This window comes from Petaurus breviceps, unplaced genomic scaffold (assembly GCF_028583685.1).
Source record: "Petaurus breviceps papuanus isolate PSGF00001 unplaced genomic scaffold, PetGlider_PUasm1.0 558, whole genome shotgun sequence".
Taxonomy (NCBI): domain Eukaryota; kingdom Metazoa; phylum Chordata; class Mammalia; order Diprotodontia; family Petauridae; genus Petaurus; species Petaurus breviceps.
Window position 1 is genome coordinate 4,083,984 of NW_027186376.1, and position 19,930 is coordinate 4,103,913.

At 41.5% G+C, this 19,930-nt stretch overlaps 1 protein-coding gene across 1 annotated transcript in view; it reads right to left on the reverse strand.

The window, feature by feature from the left end:
- Window positions 1-358: 358 nt before the first annotated feature.
- Window positions 359-19,930, reverse strand: part of LOC138172997 (acrosin-like) — a 21,261-nt gene continuing 1,689 nt past the window's right edge. Inside the window, exons 3-5 of the mRNA XM_069102837.1 lie at window positions 19,352-19,635; window positions 1,256-1,401; window positions 359-658 (exon numbers count right to left, since the gene is read on the reverse strand). Coding sequence (XP_068958938.1) covers window positions 359-658; window positions 1,256-1,401; window positions 19,352-19,635 — 730 coding nt within the window. The remainder of the gene's footprint in view (window positions 659-1,255; window positions 1,402-19,351; window positions 19,636-19,930) is intronic.

Consider the following 19,930-nt stretch of genomic DNA (forward strand, 5'->3'; position numbering starts at 1 on the left):
AGTGGGATGAAGGGTTCTGGTTTGGAGGGTCACGGGACTTTGCCAAGCCTTGGCCAGAGATTCCTCTTTTTGCCATGGAGGACACCCATTTATGGACAAGATTAGGAAAAATGGCAGCCAATAAGGGAAAATGACAAAAACATACTGGACAGAGAACTGGGTTTGTCCTTTCCTACATAGGATAAAGAAATAGAGCCAATGAGGTTGGAAGCTGAAAGACCAGGAGAGAAAATGACCCTGAGAAAGCTTAAGCATCCCCAATAGAAATGTGCCCATATGAAAGGTAAGGTCGGAAACTCCTGTGTGTGACAGGGCCACAGTCCTGCCCCCGTGGGGGTGAGGGACAGAAGGAGAAAGGTCAAGGGAGGAAGGGGCTCCATTTTGCTCGAATGAAAGAAATCCCACTCTTGGGAGCCACCCTCCTCCCTGGTCTCCCTCTACGAGACATTAATGTGGGGTTCTTGACTGGTGAAGGCATGTCGTCAAGCACAGCATTGACTCCAATCTTGGACATGATCCACTCCAGAAAGCTCTCTGTGGATGTGTAGACACCCGGTCGCTTCACCCGGCCACAGCCTGTGCCCCAGCTGGTGATGCCAGTCACCACAAAGGTGTTACTGCTTCTGTCCTTGCACATAAGTGGCCCACCACTGTCCCCCTACACAGAAAGGAAACATTGTCACAGTCCTTGTTACAGGGACCCATGGTTCCTGCTCCCTGCCCAACATGTACATGGTCCTCTCAGCTCTCAAGGTCACTATCCTCTAAGGACATTCACAGTGCTCTTAGGACACACAGTCACTGCTTCATCAGGACACATGTGCCCTAAATCATCAGGGTACTCACCCCTCAGCACGAGCGTGCACAGACAAGATCCTGAGTGTTAATTGGGGATTGGAGAAATCGAAAGGCATTCAGGAAGTGATCTACATGGCAAGGGGAGGTACTAAGCATGGAATAAAGGAGCCGGAAGACCTCATCTCCTGGGTCTGGGGAGAGATGTCCAGGTGTGAGCTTATAGAGAAGAAGAGGGTCTGTGGTTACTAGTTGGTCCTCATGAGAGAAGAGGTATACAGGGTAACTTCCCCACAGCCCTCCCAGAGGGCTATATGAATAACTAGAGAAAAGGTTCATTGGGTAAAATTCGTATTAGAATTAGGCAGAAGATTTGGTTAATTGCAGGCTGGGATCACAGTGTCATGGTTGGGTGGGCTTAGGGACATAAGCATCTGAGGGGGAAGGGGAGGAATGTTACCTGGCAAGTGTCGATTTTGCCCTCTGGGTAGCCAGCACACAGGTTGCTAGAGTGAATGGATCCCTGGTACCACTCAGTCCCATTGCATGTTTCCAAGCTAATGATCTTAACCTCTGCTTCCTGTAGAACAGCTGCAGGCTTCGAAGCTACAACCAGAGAACTCTGGTCAGACTGGTCCCTAAAGATTCCCACCCCACTTCAAAATCTATGACTTCTTGCGATCCCCAGATCTGCTCTGACTTCATGACTCTGGGACCCTCCCCTAACCTTTCTCTATACTCTCCATGACCCTAAAACCAATTTATAAAATCACATTCCCCCCCACCCAGCCTCAGAGCATTAACTCTTCCCCTTTCCCCTGCCAGCACTCTGCCTAGCAATAATTCATGAATTGTTTATCTCCCCCTAGCCAGCTGTACCTATGAATCCTTCAATGTACTATCTGTAAGTTAACTCCTTAGCCAATTATACACATACTGAGTCTCCATTAGCCTTGGCTCCCAATATCCATCTTGTCAAACATGACACTGATGGGTGGCAGACTAGGCACTTCTCAATCAGCCCTGACCACTAGCTGACTTAGTGACGTTTCAAGCCTAAAAACACACCTCCATGTAGCCCCGCCTTGGGCTATTTCCCAGTGAATTATGGACAATATGCTTTTGAAGTTGATATTAAAAGTGCATGTTCCTTTAAGCACTGACCACTCCTTAACTCCTCCCTAATCCCACCCTTACTCACCTAGTTAGCATAATTGGCATCTGATTTACTATTGTAACTCTTTATAAACTATACCCATGACTTCTTTAAGTTTGCAGGTTCCCTAAGAGCTCTTGCCTGCTGTAAAGCATAACAATAAACTTTTACAATCCTGACTCGAAAGATTGCTTGGGCCTTGCAAATTCTTCCCAGACTGCACAGCAGGGACTCTGGTCATTGAAGCCCCTGTAACACCTATCGCCCCCTCATCAACCCCACTTTTACAAAAGTGTATGGAATGTGGCCAGGAAGATGGCATCAGGCACTCTGGGCACCTGGGCAGCTGGGGAGAGCCCCTGACCTCCCTGTCTAGCCCCACAATCCTCCTTGTCCTCTGGACACACCAAACCCAGTTCTTTTATTGGAAAGAAGTTAAATGGCCTGGAGGAACTCCTGTCTCTGCTCTCAGGGTTATTGGACAGAATGGAGAAATATTAAAAAGAAAAGGACCCTAAGGCAATGAGAAAATCCAGGGTGTGGCAACTAAGAGGTGTAATGAATACAGCATGGGTCCTGGAGTCTGGAGGACCGGAGATCAAATCCTGCCTCAGACACTTGACACTTATAAGCTGTGTAACCCTGGGCAAGTTACTTAACCCCAATTCCCCCTCCCCCCCCCCACACACACACACTAAGGCAGAGGATTTCAGGTTACAGTTTGAAACCAATTACTGGTATCAATATACCAGTGTGTCAGAAGAAGGAAAGGTGTCTGACAGGACTGGTGTGGCAACACAGGGAACTCATTCCCTGAATGACTCTGTCAGGCCCACATAGAAGAGACTGAAGTGAGAGAAAATACCATCGGAAGAATCTCAAAGAATGAGTCTAGTCCTCTAAGTATAGCATCAAGAATAATCAATGTCCCCTACCCACCCTACACTTGCCCCTGGCCTGTCCCTCTCCTCAGACTCCTGTCTGATCCTGCCCTGACTCTGCCCCAGTCCTATGCACACCTCCCTCTGCACTTCCTAGCTTTGCCCCCTCCCTCATTCTAGGTACTGAGAGCCTCCTGGTAGACACCATACCTCAAGAGATGAAGTACTCCACAAAGCCTCCAGTAAACAGTTCCCTGCCTCATGGGCCAATAAAGGTCCTTGACCTTGTGTGAGATCAGGACAGGAAGACCAAGAGGTATCATCCCTTTAGGTCATGCAGAGATTTAGTGGCCCTTTGGAAGACTGTGTCTTTATTGCTATTTGGTGCACTGGGTAGATTAATGTTACCTACTTTATTCATCCCTAATATTCTGATTAAAGATTTACACAAAATGCTTTAGAAGTGAGAGGATAAACCAGTGGGGAGTAAGACATTGCAAGCCATGAGCTTAGTTTGCGTAATCCACATATTACAAAAATCCTGTAATTCTAGTGAAACAAGCACCATTATTCACAAAAGGACGGAACCATGGAGAGGGAGGCAGCCAGGGAGGACTGGGGGTGGTTATCCTAAAGCATTCTCTGCTCCTGTGTACTGTAAACAGAAAATAAGGATGGGGATTTGATTTTACAGCAGCTGGTCCTTTGTACTAAATAGGACTCCACTCAGACAATATCTTGAAAGATTTCCTGAGAGGCAGTTTCTAAGAAAGACCTAAGACATTTCCTATTGACAAAAACAAAATTAAAATTGATACGGCTTTAAGATGAAGGCCAAATCAGCAGGAGATCATTCTCCCCCTCAACACTGGCCCAAGTCAAAGCTCTAGCCATCGAGGGACATCAGCAGCCTCCTTCACACTTCAGTAGATCTGTGATAACATCCAGGTGGATGTCATAGCCATCAGAGTAAATGATAGCCCATCCTAGCTTGCTCATCCAACCATGCACCTCTAGCCCATGTCTCAGTGCATCCTCCATGGGCAATACACTCAATACACTGTAAGCCTCCGTCTGATGCTTTTAATTTTTTCCCCTACACCTCACCCCAAAACCCCTTCCTCCAATCTGCTCTCTCTTATATCTTCCCCCACCACCACCCCCCAACTTTCTAGTAGGGCAAGAAGGATTTCTATACCCCAGTACCTGTATATCTTATTTCCAAGTTGCATGTAAAAAACAACTTTTAAAAACATTTGTTTTTAAAACTTTGAGTTCCAGATTTTTTCCCTTCTTCCCTCGCTTCCCACCCTCACTGGGAAGATAAGCAATTCAATATAGGTTGTATATGTGTAGTTATGAAAAATATTTCCATAGTAATTATATTGTGAAAGACTAATAACTTTATTTCCCTCCATCCTGTACCTCCCCCCACTTATTCTATTTTCTCCTTTGACTCTGTTGCTTTTCAAAAGTGTTTGCTTCTAACTACCCTTTCCCCCAATCTACCCTCCCTTCTATCATCCCCCCTCTTACCCTCTTCCCCCCTATTTTCCTGTAAGGTAAGATACCCAATTGAGTGTGTATGTTATCCCCTTCTTAGGCCAAATTCAATGAGAGTAAAGTTGTCTTATTCCCTTTCACCTTCCTGCTCTTCAATTCCATTGTAATAGTTTTCTCTTGCCTCTTTTATGAGATAATTTACCCTAATCTATCTCTCCCTTTCTCCTTCTCTCAATATATTCCTCTCTCACCTCTTTATTTTTTAGATATCATCCTCTGCCCTCTGTCTATGTATACATGTGCATACATATGGACACACTCACATGTATATTTATACACACATACACCCTCCTATATATATATATATATTCACTTCAACTATCCTGTAATGGAAATGCAAATATAAAGATCTTCCCTGCCCCTAAGATAAAGTACACCTGGAGCCTGGGGTGGGAGGCTTGTTTTTCAGTTGATACTTTTTGATTGGCCAGTGGGTCCAAAAGGTTGTTACATACTCTGAGCCAGGAGAAGGCTATATAAGCCCTAATGTGTAGCTTTGTTTTGGGGGTTCACTTTGAGAAGTGTTCTGTGATTTGATCTGGATTCTGGGAAGCCTTTGTCCAGAGCCCCCCGGTTTTGAAAAACCCAGATGTTGAAACCCAGATGTTGATTTGGTATGGATGTAATGGTTGGGCAGTTTGGAAAGCTGTCTACTTGATCTGTTTCTGTCTTGATAATTCTGCCTGTATACTTTGAAGTTTAGGATGCTGACCTTTTTCCCCTGAACGAGGTAAACAATATATGTTTGACTGATTAAAATAAGCTTGTTAACCCATTTTGAGTTGCTTTCCTTTAACAAAGCAGATCTAAGAACCTGTGTTGGCAGCAAACCCTGAGGACGCTTGGGATGCTTGCCGCTACATATCCTCACACTAAGAAGTCTTATGAGTTACAATTATCACTCTTCCATGTAGAAATATAAATAGTTCAACTTTGATAAATTCATTATGATTTCTTTTTCCTGTTTACCTTCTCATGCTTCTCTTGGTGCTTGTGTTTGAAAGTCAAATTTTCTGTTCAGTTCTGGTTTTTTCATCAAGAATTCTTGAAAACCCTCTATTTCACTGAATGACCATATTTTTACCTGAAGCATTATACTAAGTTTTGCTGTGTAGGTGATTCTTGGTTTTAATCCTAGCTCCTTTGACCTCCAGAATATCATAATCCAAGTCTTTCAATACATTAATGTAGAAGCTGCTAGGTCTTGTGTCATCCTGATTGTGTTTCTACAATACTCAAATTGTTTCTTCCTGACTGCTTGCAGTATTTTCTCCTGGACCTGGGAACTATGGAATTTGGCTATAATATCCCTAGGAGTTTTCTTTCTGGGATCTTTTTTTAAAGAGGTGATTGGTGAAGTCTTTAGATTTCTATTTTTCCCTCTGGGTCTAGTATACCAGGGTATTTCCTTGAGAATTTCTTGAAAGATGGTGTCTAGGTTCCTTTTTTATATCATGGCTTTCAGGTAGTCCAATAATTTTTAAATTATCTCTCCTAAATCTATTTTCCAAGCCAGTGGTTTTTCCAATGAGATATTTCACATTGCCTTCTATTTTGTCATTTGTTTAGATGTGTTTTATAGTATCTTGGTTTCTCATAAAATCATTAGCTTCCATTTGCTGCAATCTAATTTTGAAGAAATTATTCTCTTCAGTGAGTTTTTGAAATTCCTTTTCCATCTGGCAAATTTGGCTTTTCAGGGCATTCTTCTCCTCATTGGCTTTTTAGGCCTCTTTTGCCATTTGAGTTAAGCTATTTTGAAGGTGTTATTGTCTTCAGTATTTTGGGGGTCTGCTTTGGCAGACTGTTGACTCTCTTTTCATTATTTTCTTGCATCATTCTTGTTTCTTTTCCCAATTTTTCCTCCACTTGTCTTACTTGATTTTCAAAATCCTTCTTGAGCTCCTCCATGGCCTGTAACCAGTTCATATTTTTCTTGGGAGCTTTTGATGCAGGAGTTCTGACTTCATTGTCTTCCTCCCACTCCGTGCTTTGATCCTTTTTGTCCCCAATAAATGAATCTATAGTCTGATTGCGCTTCCTCTGCTTGCCCATCTTGCCAGTCAATTACTTGACTTTTGAGGTCTTTGCCAGGAAGAACTCTGCTTCCAGAGTGGAGAGAGCTGTGTCCCAGATTGCTGGGGTTTTTGCAGCTGCCCGAGCTATTAGGAGGGTACCCTCTCTACAGCCCCCACAAGCTCTGGCCCACTGGCCACACACCCCGGGACCACCACCCAAGACCGCGATCCAGATCCAAGCAAGTCAAAGCAAGAGCGATGACCCTCTGAATGGCTACTTGGTCCCACTACAATCTGCAGGCCAGGAGATCTGGAGGCAGCCATGCCACAGAAGCTGCAGCTGCCACATTTCTGCCACTTCTCGCCTCAGGGACAGGGTCAGACGCTCTCTTCTGTCCCCCTGTTCCAAGACAGATCCCCACTGACATTTTACTTTCTCTTTGGAGTTTGTGGGTTGAGAACTCTGGAAACTGCCACAGCTGCTGGTGATTCACTCTCCTGAAGTCTGCTACAGCTGCCAGCTGCAGATGGTTGGGGTTACCCTGGGGCCAGAACCTCGAGGCTCATGGGGGACTGTGCTCAGCTCCCAGCCCAGTGTGATAGACCCTTCCTGTAGGCCTGCTAGGCTGCCTTCAGTGGGAGATTTGTTTCTCTCTGTCACTTTGTGAGTTCTGTAGCTCTAAAATTTGCTTAGAGTCATTTTTTACATGTATTGGAAGTGATTGGTGTGGGAGTTCATGTCAAGTTCATGCTTTTATTCAGCCATCTTGTCTCCTCCTCCCCTGATGCTTCTCATCTCATGTGGGTACCAGGGCCAGAATATCCATTTGCTCCTGGCCCTCTCACTTCATAACCAGCCCAAGCCCTTTTACCATCCTCCAAGTCCTTGGTGAGGTGAGTCTCATGCACACATCAGTATTACTTGGACAGTCAGCAAACATTTATTAAGCCCTCACTAGAGATGCCCAGCATTTGCCAAGTGCTGAAGGCTACAAAGGAAGACAAAAGCCCTGATTTCAAAGAAATCACATTTTTATGGATACGGAGAGGAGAGGGAAACAAGAGATAAATAGTTACACACATATACATTTGTTGTTTGGCTGTTTCAGTCATGTCCAATTCTCCATGGACCCATTTGAGGTTTCCTTGGCAATGATACTGAAGTGGTTTGCCATTTTATTCTCCAGATTATTTTACAAGATGAGGAAACTGAGGCAAACAGGGTAAAGTGACTTGCTTAGAGTCACACAGCTAGTAAGTGTCTGAAGCTGGATTTGAAGTCTTTCTGACTTTACTGTATCACCTAGCTGCCCATATGCATGCAGACATATGTACATACATAAATACATACAGCAGATGGAAAGTAATCTCAGAGGGGAAGGAACTAGCATCAGGGGTAGAGGATGGGGAGAGGGTAGGCATGCCTGGGGAAGAATTCCTGAGAAAGGTAAGAATTGAGGGAAACAGGAAGAAAACAGTTAGAGGTGAAGGGGTACATAGAGCATTGGGGCATGGGGGCAGCTAGTACAAAGGCAGTGAAAACTGATAAAAGATGAACTCTTTGAGGAACTTCCAACATACTAATGTAACTTCATCATAGTGAGAGAGAAGAGCAGGGGGAATGAAGACTGGGGAGGTAAGAAGGGACCTGTTTGTGGAAAGGTTTAAATGTCAATCAGAAGGATTATTATGGGATCTTAGAAGTAGGGGCAGCTGGGTGGCAGAGTGATTAGAGCACCAGCCCTGGAGTCAGGACTTGAGTTCAAATCTGGTCTTAGACACTTGAAACTTACAAGCTGTGTGACCCTGGGCAGGGGGAGGAGAAATCTTAGGAAAATCACCTCAGCAGCTGAGTAAAGGACAGATGGAGTGGGAAGAGAATTGCTATTACAATAAACCAATTAAGAAGCAATGAGGGTCCAAGGATGGCAGCTGTCTACGTGGAGAAAAGGGAATGTAGATGAAAGCTGCTGTGAAAGAGGAAACAAGAAAGTTCTTCAAGACATTAGAGTTATGAGAGGAGTGAGAATGAGGAGGGGAGGATGACTTTGAGGCTTCAGCCTGGGTGACCTAGAGAACAGTGGAATCTTCTCAGTAATAAAGCAGCTTGGCAAAGTGCTAGGTTTGGGGGGAAGGATGATGCATCTGTGCGGGACCTGTTAAGTTCGTGATGCCTGCAGGACATCCTGCTGGAGCTGTCCAAAAGACAGTTGGTGCTTCAGTGTTGAAGGATGCTGTAGCCTTCTGAGAGCTGCATAGTGTCACCTATAACTCTAATTAGGAAGACTTTGCAGGTATGGTGCATCAGTGGGAAAATATGGAGTTCAGTAAGGTCCTTTGTGACACCTTGGTATCATTGAAAGCCCCAAATACACTGATGTTAGAACTGTAAATTACTCCAACAAATTTAGAAAGCAATTGGGAATTATGCAAATAAAGTGATTAAAAGCTAATGAGGTAATATTTGTCAACGTATTTATCACAGTGCCTGGCAAATAGTAGGTGCTTAATAAATGCTCATCACCTTTCCCTAAAAAGTCTATGCCTTTGCCCCTGAGATTACATTGCTAAATTTATCTCCCAAGGAAGCTATTGAAAAAAAGGAAGCCCCCATACACAACAGCATTTGTTTCATAATAGCGAAGAATTAGAAATAAAATAATTGGAAACCAAATTCCCCAATTGAACAGGAAATAGCCAAACAAACTTAGCCATGAATGTTATGAAATATTACTGTTGTTTATGAATTGACTAAGATGAAAGCTATGGAGAAACATGTGCAAGAAGAAAGATCTTGGTCTTGTGGCTTCCTACCTTGAGGAAAAGAACATACCATTCTGGATTCTGAAGAGACAAAGTCTCCAGGAAGCAGCTAATGTGCAGTAAAAACCTTCATCATATCCCTATCTGTAGCTCACTACACTAGAGACTTCAAGGAATTTCCCCTTGGGTGAGATCTGAGACTCTCTTTCTTGGTTGAGCTGAGCCATCTCACTCCCAGTGGGAGAGTTCATTCATTCTGGACTATCTGGTAAATATTGTCCTATGTGTACTCTCTCTAATTCCTATTTTGCTATGACTTGGACTTTATTTGTTATTTGCTATGTGTGTTCATTGTGAAAATGACATTTGGTGGGAGAGTGAGTAAGACAGAAACTTTGGAGATATTTCTTCCCCATTAAGGGATAGTGATCAGGAGCATAGTTTGGACCTAAAAACAATTTCCCCTAGGTTAACAGCATTTAAGAGAGAAGACACATAGAAATATAGCCGAATATACCCTCTCTTTGAGGAAAGCAGCATGACCAGTATCTGGCCCCAACATCCTGTTTCACCAACCAAAATCAAAGTCTCCTCTCCCTTGGAGAAGAGTGGGGGAAAGAGGTTCTAGAGATGCCCAGTCTTGCCTCCCTACAAGTCACATTTAGAATAACCCATGTGGGTACACATAACCTACATGGGCAAAACACACTACACATACGCATACACACTTCTTAGATATGGAAAATTTTACGTGAATTGATGCAGAATTAAGTAAACAGAGTCAGGAAAAGAACATATACAAAAACTACAATTACAAAATAGTTGAAAATTAATTACAATGAACAATCTTGGTTTCAAAGAAAAGATATGAGAAGACACCAGAATTAGTTGGGGCTGGGGGAGAAGGGAGAGGAATCCATGACTGTGAAACATTGCCTCATTTTCAAATTTTTAGGTATTAATTGGTTTTGCTTATTTTCCCCTTCATCTTCCTCTTTTTTCATCTTTACTTTATATGATGGTTCCCCAGGAAGGGTAAGGGAAGAGATTTGAAAAAGAAGTTGTGTCAAAATAAAAGATATCGGGGATGGTTAGGTGATGCAGTGAATAGAGCACCGGCCCTGGAGTCAGGAGGACTGGAGTTGAAATCCGACATCAGACACTTAACACAAAAAGTAGCCATGTGACCTTGGGCAAGTCACAACCCCAATTGCCCTCCAAAAAGCAAAAAAAAAAAAGATATCAATAAAAATATATATTTAAAATCAAAAGAAAGTGCCGAACAATTTCCCAGGATGCAGAACAATCTACTCCAAGGGTATCCTGGACTTACCTCATTGCTTGTCTGGCTGGCCTGTCCAAGATACCTCTATTGATGAAGTAACTCTACAAGCTACCTATCCAGCTGAAGTTATAAGCTGGTAGAAGTTCTAGTTATGTCCCTGATCAAATTAAAGCACATTGAAAAAAGTGTGGACTCTCTTACTTGTAAGTCTTGGTGTCTCCAGTATTGAACAATGCCTAGTAAGCAGGGGACACGTAATATATCCTTGTTGATGAATTGATAATTGGGTAATATGTCTGGGGAAGCCAGCCATTGTGCTGCTCCTGAGAAGGTATAACAAAGGCAGGAATGTAGCACATGGCAACTGGGTCAGAAGGTATTGAGTAAGGACCCCACTAGGTCCACCTAGACCTTTATCAATTTGCATGGTCATCAGGATATTGTTGAAGTTGAAAATAATCCCACCACCCAAATTCCACCAAGATTCTTTCCAGTGCTAAATGAAGTCCTCCAGTTATAGGGTGCAAAAAAGAATGAAACCCAGTGATGCCAAGTTTTGACAGAATGTGAAAGGAATTTTCTAATCCTAAATCAGATAGAAAATTGGGATCTGGGAACCTCAATCTAACAAGAACGGGAGAAAAAGCTGCATAAACAGATTTAATCTTAGCCTGAGGGCTTCTTCTGGCTTTTGTTGACTACCGGGTTGTATGGGGTTGCAATACCCTAATAAACTATGACTTAAAGACCTTGGCTTTCTCCCCTCAGGAAAAGGCTGCCTAGCAACTTCAGTCCAGCAGGTGGTAGAAGAAAGTAGTTGGTGATAATCGCCAAAGACCAGTAGGTGGGAGCAGAGAGCAGCTGAGCTCTCTCAGTAAGACTGCCCAGCAGCAGCACAGGTAGCCTTTAGATAACAGAGATGGAGAGAAGGAAAACTTCATTACAGAGGGACAGCCACAGAGGAACAGGTATCGGGAAAGAAACCAAAGCATTGGCTGCTCTCTTTGGGACTCTTCAAGCCTCGAGTCACTCTAAGCCCTTCTGGCCTCCAGCTTCAAGAATAAAGACAGGAAAAGCCAAGCCCACTTCCAGTTACTGAAGAAAGAAGAGTCTGGGAAGATATGAGAGCAATAGCAGGCAGTCTCCATCATGTCCCCATCTCCAGCTTGGGATTCTAAAGACTTCAAGGACTTTCCCCTTGAAAGATCTAGGACTTCTTCTCTTGGTTGATCTGAGTTATGTCCCTCCCAGTGGGAGAGCTCCATCACTTTGTGCAGTCTGTTATGCATTCTCCCATGTGTGCCTTCTATGATTTCTGTTTTTCCATGATTTGGATAAATAGCTTTTTTGCTATTCTCTATTTATGTTCATTGTGGAATTTCCACCAAGGGAAAAGGGTCAAGCCTTGGATTTAGAGCTCGGGGTCCTCTGACCCCTAAAATAACAAAGTGATTCGAATTTAGATTGAACCCAGTAATATCCCCCAGACAGACAATGTTTGAGGGAGCAGATGTAGGGCAAGGTGGGCTGCCTCTGGCCCTGACCTCCTGCTTCCCCTCCCCACATGAATGAATTTCTCCTTTAGAGAAAGGTGGAGGGAGGAGAGGCTAGAGATATCTATTCTGTCTCCCTTTGAGCCACACTGCAGACAGAAGGATGGCCTTGCTGTACATCAGGACTTTCTAAGCATTGGTGGGATTTTGTGAGCGATGGTTTGAATAGATATTGTGCCCTCCTTAAACGTGGGATATCACAACTCTATAAAGAGCAGCATTTGGATAAACCTCAACTTTAGAGAGTCATTATTCTTTTGGCGCTCTGCACTGGGCATGCTTAATAATGCTGGTAAGGGCCTTATGTAAATGTCTTACTGAGAGAGAGCCTTATGTGTGTATATGTGCATGAGTGTATATATGCACATATGTATATACACACACGTGTATATATACACACAAAAGTGTGTATACACCTCCTTTGAGGCTGATGCTTAATGTATCATTGACAAAATGTATCTCTAAGGTAAAATGTGACATAGAATTTTTTATGATTTTAAGATATACATTCAATACATTCTATTTAATGAGAGACTTTAGGGACATGCCTAGTTCTGCTATCAACCTTTTTTTCAATCAAGAAGAAATAGACACCACAGAATATTCTCTTTTTCTACATCTTTCAGTCACGCCTTGTTTTTACTGAAAAAGGGTCTAGTGTATCCCCATCGAACATGATGCTTGCTTGTGGTTTTAGATAGATGGTTATTGTGATGCTTTAAAAAAAGGTTTCCCCTGTGTTTTGTAAAGTTTTTAGCATAAAAGAGTGCTGCACTTTGTCCAAAAGTCTTTTCTTTATATATTGAGATGATCATGTGGTTTTAGGTGTTTTGGTTTTTAATGATTAATCATGTTGAATGTTTTCCTAATGTTGAACTATCCACACATCCATACTATAAATTCCACTAGGTCATAATGAATGATTTTTTTGGATAAATCATTATGATCTGTTTGATAAAATTTTATTTAAAATTTTTGAGTCAATATTCAATAATGAAATTGGCCTACAGCTTTCTGTCTGTGTTCTACCCTTCCCTGGTTTAGGTATGAGAATTATATTTGGCTCATAAATGGATTCTAGTAGGATGCTTTCTTCTCAAGTTTTCAGAATAATTTGTGAACCATTGGTACTAATAATTTTTTATCAGTTTAATAGAATTCTCACATGAATCCATCAAGACCAGGTGTTTTTATTTTGGTTAATTCTTTTGCGGCTAGATCTATTTCCTTTCCTGACATTGGGTCACTTAAGATCTCTATCTGATGCTCTGATCATTTGACTTTTTATATTTTTTAATTTATTCCTTTTTTATTCTGTGCATAAAACGGTGTGTAATATGATCCAATTATCCCTTTTATTTCTCATTTTTATTTGATTTCAGCTTACTAATTTGTTCTTCTATTGATTTGATTTTCTGCCCCCTTCTTCTTTAATCTGATTAACTAAAGGTTTATCTATTTTATTAGTCTTTTCAAAGAACTAGCTTTTAGTTTTGCCATTTATATTTCTTGTTTGCAATTTATCTATTTCTTCTCTAATTTTAAAATGTCTTCCTTTGTGCTTAATTTAAAAGTGCTTAGTTGTTGGCTTTCTAATTTTCAAATATATATTCAGTTCACTAATCCTCTTCTTTTCTATTTTGTAAGTGTATCCTTGCATGGATATTATTTTTCCCTTGGGGTACTGCTTTAGCTTCATCCCAGAAATTTTGGCATGTTGTTTTATCATTATCATTTTCCTTCACATAATCATTAATTGTTTCTATGATTTGTTCTTTAATTCACCCATGTTGTTAAATCTCCATTTGGGCTTTTTGTCTTTCATCTTTGTGCCCTGAACAAATTATCATTTTTTATTGCATCGTGGTCTAGAAAAGATTGTTAAACTATCTGTCTTTTTAAATTTGTTTGCAATATCTCTTTGCCCTAATACACAGCCGATTTTTGTAAAAGTCCTATGTGATGCAGAAAAATATATATTTTCTTTTGTTTTCATATTTAGATGTTGCCATAAACTAGAGAAACTCTATTTTCTCTAGCAATTTATTTAGTTTCCTATTTTCCATTTTGTTTTTCTGTTAGACTTATCCAACATGGAGAGAAGAATATTGAAGCTTCTTGTCACTATTGTGCTACTATTTATGTTTTCTTGTATCTCAATTAATGTTTTCTTTATGAATTTATACACTAAGGTGGTTAGAACATTAAAGTTTATTACTGATACTGGTATGCTGTCTGTGATTCCTTTCAGCATAATGTAGTTTCTTTATCCCTTTTTGTATTTTGGATATTTGTTTTTGCTTTGTCAGATAATATAATTGTGACTCTAGTTTTTTTTATTCATTTTATGGATAGTAAATATTTTTTCCATCTCCTCAATTTTAGTTTGTGAATGTCTGTGTTTTTCTAATGTGATTCTTATAAGCAACTGATTGCAGGGTTTTGTTTTCTTATCCAATCTGTCACTCTTTTTCATTTTATTGGATTATTTAATCCATTCTCATTTAAAATTATGAGAATTGTTTTTGTATTTTTCTTCATTCATCTCTAACATTGGAGCTTTTTTTCAAATTATGATTTTTCCCTCTTCTGTTGTAAAAACAGTACTAGGTTTCCTTTAATTACTTTAGCTTATTCTTTTTTAAGGTGGCCCTGTTCCCAATGTCTTACCTCTAATCCCCTCCTACTAACTATCCCTTTCCCTTTGGGTTTCTTTTTATTAGATCCTTTTTCTTTCCTTGTTTTATCTGGTCATTTCACTATTCTCCCTTTTTTTTTCCTTCTCAGCCAAATAGATTCCCCCTTCCTCTCTTCCTCTTCAACTTGTCCTGCTCATTAATTTTTAAAATTTCATTTTTGTGCCCCTTCTCAGAAAGGGTTTGTCCCACTCTCTTCATTATCCATCCTTGCTGTCTACTCTTCTTCTCCAATTCATGCTCCCTAGAATTAGCTATTCTCTGTATTCCTAGCGGAATCAAAACTTTCAAGGTCTATATTCTAGACTCTCCCCATTGGGCAGTTTCTGCTGGTGCCTTGCAGAGCTTACTCTGTGGATTCTTCTTTTCTATTTGCATCATTCCCAGAACAAAGTCAATTCCTGTGAGCAACAGAAGAGGCATTGCCCATTGATAGGAATCTCCCCACATGTATACACATTCCTGATTATGCAGCATCCTACTGATCTATACCCTCTTCCTAGTTACTCCATTCACCTCAGTATTTCCTCCCTGTGTTCATGCTTTCCCATTCTTCCACACCCTAGTTGCCCCTAGGAGTTCCAACTTTCTCCACCCCAAGTAGAACAAGCACCAAATCCTCTAAACCTTATTCTACACAAGATCTCCACCTCCCTCCATAGGACATCTCCACTCATAAAAGCATTCATTAATGGAATGCCCTCCCATTACCAAAGGCCTCCCACCTTTTTTTAGTTCTTCCCACCTCATCACTCACTCCCCTGCATATGCTTCTTTTCCTGAGACTACAGGGGCCACCTCATTGTTAACTCTAAATCTGACTCACAAACATCGTACATTGCCCTCTACCCCCTTGCTCCCCTCTCCCCTTTCATTCACTTTCTCAAAGCTTTTCTTTATAGGGGGGGAGAATTCAGACTTTCCATATCGCTCTCCACTATCCAGCTGTATCTCTAATTGGTTTGAACTCCACAGAACGTGATATCCCCACACTGAGTATCCCCCTGGTGTGCTACCGCCACTTTCCACCTTCTTTTTGTGTGTTGTCTTTCCCATTATATTGTAAGCTCCATGAGGGCAGGGACTTTCTTTTTCTTAGTTGTATCCCCAGCACTTAGCATAGTACCCAGAATGTAGTAAGTACTTAATACATGTTTAATGGATTTAATTGAATTGAAATTTTATAATGTAGTTCCACAAAAATATTCATTCGTCCATAGATAGGGTATTGCAAACTTCTGTCCATGATGACCCAGACTCTTCACTACTACCTCCATCTGACTTCTGCCTTTGTCTCAGTCTCCTTGTGTACTTTTAAAAAGGAATTTCTTACAGGTCTCTCTGCAGACACTCTGTTGTTGTCCTTGGGTGCTACATTCATTCATTCATCCCTTTTGCATTTCTGTTGTCTGGGATATTCAAGAAGCAAATAAGTTCTTTAGGTTGGGGGGGGGGGTCTAAGACTATTTCAATTGTCTTTTTATTATTGAATGCCCATCTTTTCTCATTTATGGTTAAGCTGGTGTTTTTAGGTAAATCATCTCAGTCTGCATTTTGCATTCCATTCCTTCCTGTGTTTTCTGATGGATACAGAAGGCTTGAATTAAATTTCCTTTCCTTCATATTTGAATGTCTTTCTCCTGACTGCTTGCAGAATTTGTTGTTTTTGAATTGAATTGTTAAATTTAACCACTATGTGTCTTGAAGTTTTCAGTCTTGGGTTTTTTCTAGTGGCAATCTGTGAATTCTTGGAATTGGTGTTTCGCTTTTTATGTCCAGAAGTAATACACACTTTTCTTCTATTATTTTCCTATATGATGGTGTTAATAGTTTTTGTCTTCAAAATATTTATAGTAGTTCTTTTGTGGTGGCTAAGAACCGGAAATCAAAAAGATGTCCCACAAATTGGGAAATGGCTAAACAAGCTGTGGTATATAACTGTAAAGGAATATTATTGTGTTATAAGAAATGACAATCAGGATGTTTTCAGAAAAACCTTTAAAGACTTACATGAATTGATGCAATGTGAAGTGAACAGAACCAGGAGAACATGGTAATACCAATATTGTTCAGTGAAGAACTGTGAATGACTTAGCTCTTCTCAGTAGCACAATGATCCAAGACAATCCCAAAGGACTAATGATGAAGCATACTGCCTGCCGCCAGAGAAAGACCTAATATTGAGTAAATACAGGCTACTTTTCCCTTTCTTTCATTTTTGTCTTCTATTTGAGTCTTCTTGTACAAAATAACTAATATGAAAATGTTTTACATAATTGCACATGTATAACCTATGTCTTATTGCTTACCATCTCAGGGAAGGAGAAGGGGACAGAGGGAGGGAAGGATAACATTTGAAACTCAAAACTCTAAATAAAAATGTTAAAAATTGGGGGGGGGAGAGTTTTGTCCTATCATATTTTTCTGGGAGGCGTATGATCCCTAAGTTCTCTTTCTATAGCCTATCTTTGTAATCAGTATGTCTTATTTGTATGAATAGTGAGCCTATTTTCTTTTAATGCTTTTTTTTGCTTCTGTTCTCTAGGTTGTCCTTCACTTCTCTGTATTTGCAGTTCCAACCTACTGTTCTCTCTTTTGTTTCTTTGCTAAGATTGGCTGTTTCAGGTTCTGCTTTTTCTACTCTGCCCCTTATTTTTGCTGTGCAGACCATAAATTCTGGTTTCATAATTCCCACTTCTCTTTTAAACTATTTATTAACAGTATGTCGTGATTCTATATTCTCCTCAAGTTCCCCAAGGTCCTCTCTCTCTGGGTGTCAGATCATTTTCCTTTGTTTGACAGTATTTATTCATAGATGGCTGAATTTGTTTATTAAATTTATAAGCCAAATTTCTTTCTACTGTCAATATTTTCCTTGTTGATTTATCTGAATATGTTTGAGGTCTTTGAATTTTCTTCTTCCTGAGATAGTTGGTAATTTCATGGTTTTTCTCCTTATTTTCTCCTATTGCTCACTTTCTAACTCCTTCCTCTCTAATTGTGATTTCTTTGGGACCTGAATTTCAAAGCATCTCATCCTCCCACACTGGGTAATTCATGGCTCACCAGGCTAGGTCTTTGCCACAAGTGACTTTTGGGGGGACAGAACTGGTCCCATCTATATGCTGAGCTCTTTCCCTCACACAGAGTACACACACACACACACACACACACACACACACACACACACATACACACACACACACACACACATATGATCCAGTGTTTTGTCCCCTTCCTTCTGTTCCTCAGTTACCTATCTTGGCATCAGCAGTTCAGAAAGCTGCTGCACTAGTATGATAAGGTTGGTTTCTACAGTCTGGATCTTCTAGGCTCTGAGAGGAAGGGTAAAGTGGGGTGAGGTGTTGAGCTATATTTCAAGTCGATATTCATCCTTTCCCTTTCCTTCTGTTTCTGGCTCTCCTGCAGAAATAGTTTGCAGCTTATACCATTGTCCATCATGGCGCTGGCTCTGTAACCCCAGAAAGCTTTTGTCACAGAGCACTTCTGCCCCAGAGGGATGGCTATTAGCCTAAAGCTGAGATCTCCACAGCACTGAAGAGAGGGAAGGAGACTGCGATATGGGGTTAAGTTTTGTTGCAAGACTGTGTGCTATATCCTGGGGTTATATAGTGTAGCTTCACTGCTAGTACCTTAGTAGGAAAGAGAAGAGGGGTCCTGAGTTAGATCAGGGTAGGCATCAGGTTTTTTTAGCCTTCTTTTGGATTCTAGGTGTCCTAAGTCATGGAAACAGCTGATGTTACTTTATCTTTGGCACATAATTTGTTTTTAAGATAGTTAAGAGGTCAAGGAGATAAGAGAAAATATCTTTCCAGACTGTTAATCACATGACCCAGAAGTCCCAATATCAGAGTTCTCCATCATGGAAGCAGAACATTTATGATGCTGGCAATCAAGGGTGCAACCACCTATGTGGAAATACTTCAGAAGTGTAAACAAGGTATAGGTCATGGGAGGTAAGGAGATTAAGGAATGGGATGTGATGGGGCTTTGAGAAGCATCAATATAAATGATCAAGGGATTGACATAGGGGAGAAGGGCAGATTGTGAACCAGGCACTGAGATGACCTTTAATACACCCCCTTTGACCTAGTAGTAAATATTTAGAGCTCAGACTGGTGATGTTTATCTTAAAGGAAAGTCCAAAGAATTAGTTGGATAAAGAATATCTCAGGTCAATGTCTTTACAGAAAAATGGTGCCCTTGAAAGAAAGAGTAAATAGAAGAAGGGTGAATGACATCCCTGAATCCACGAGAAAAGTTTACCAGGGCAGCTGCCCCTTACCCAGAAGGCTCAAAGATTGCATGAGTGGGACCCTTGGCATTGTAATATGTAATCCTATGACACCTTTGTGATCCCCTCGTGATTCCCTGGGTGTCTTTATGAAGACTGTGCTCTCCCGTTACCCATGATCCTCTTCCAGTGATGCCCACATGACGACCAGAATCTTACATGATGTGCCCTGATTCGTTAAGATGCCTTTGACGACCCCTCCATGACCCTTGCCTCTGATATATCCCCTATAGCTACGATAACCCCATAACGCTTTCGACTTAATGTTCCAAGTGACCTCTAGAACCATTCCCCATGATCCTCCCAAAGCCCCGTCTCTGGCTCACCATTCTCCTCTTTGTACCCCCAGCCAGCAATGATCCAGGGCTCTGGGTCCTTGACTGGATCTTCTGAAGGGCGGGGTAGGCAAGCAATCTGCACCAGGTAGCCACAGTGGACAGGCTCATTCATCTCTACCAGCGCGATGTCATTGTTTTCAGTCCAAGAGTTGTACTGCTCGTGAAGCAGAATATGGACTGCCTTCCGCTCCTGCTCAAGGGGGCCAAGGGTGGCGGCTGCTGCCCACTGTACCTCCCATGCACCAACCACCAGACGCCACTGAGTCAGGTCCCTAAGGAGACAGCCAGTGAAATGAGGAGCTAGATTGGTCCGTTATCTCCCTCCCCACTTCCATCCACTGGGGGCACACCTCTTGTAGAGGAATCTCCAGATGAGTCTCCTGAAGGCCCAAGAGAGCTGGGGGAAGGAGTAGAGACAGAGAGAGACACAGAAACAGAGACAAGAGAGAGACAGAGACAGAGAGAGAGAGAGACAGAGAGACAGAGACAGAGACAGAGAGAGAGAGACAGAGACAGAGACAGAGAGAGAGACAGAGAGAGACAGAGAGACAGAGACAGAGACAGAGA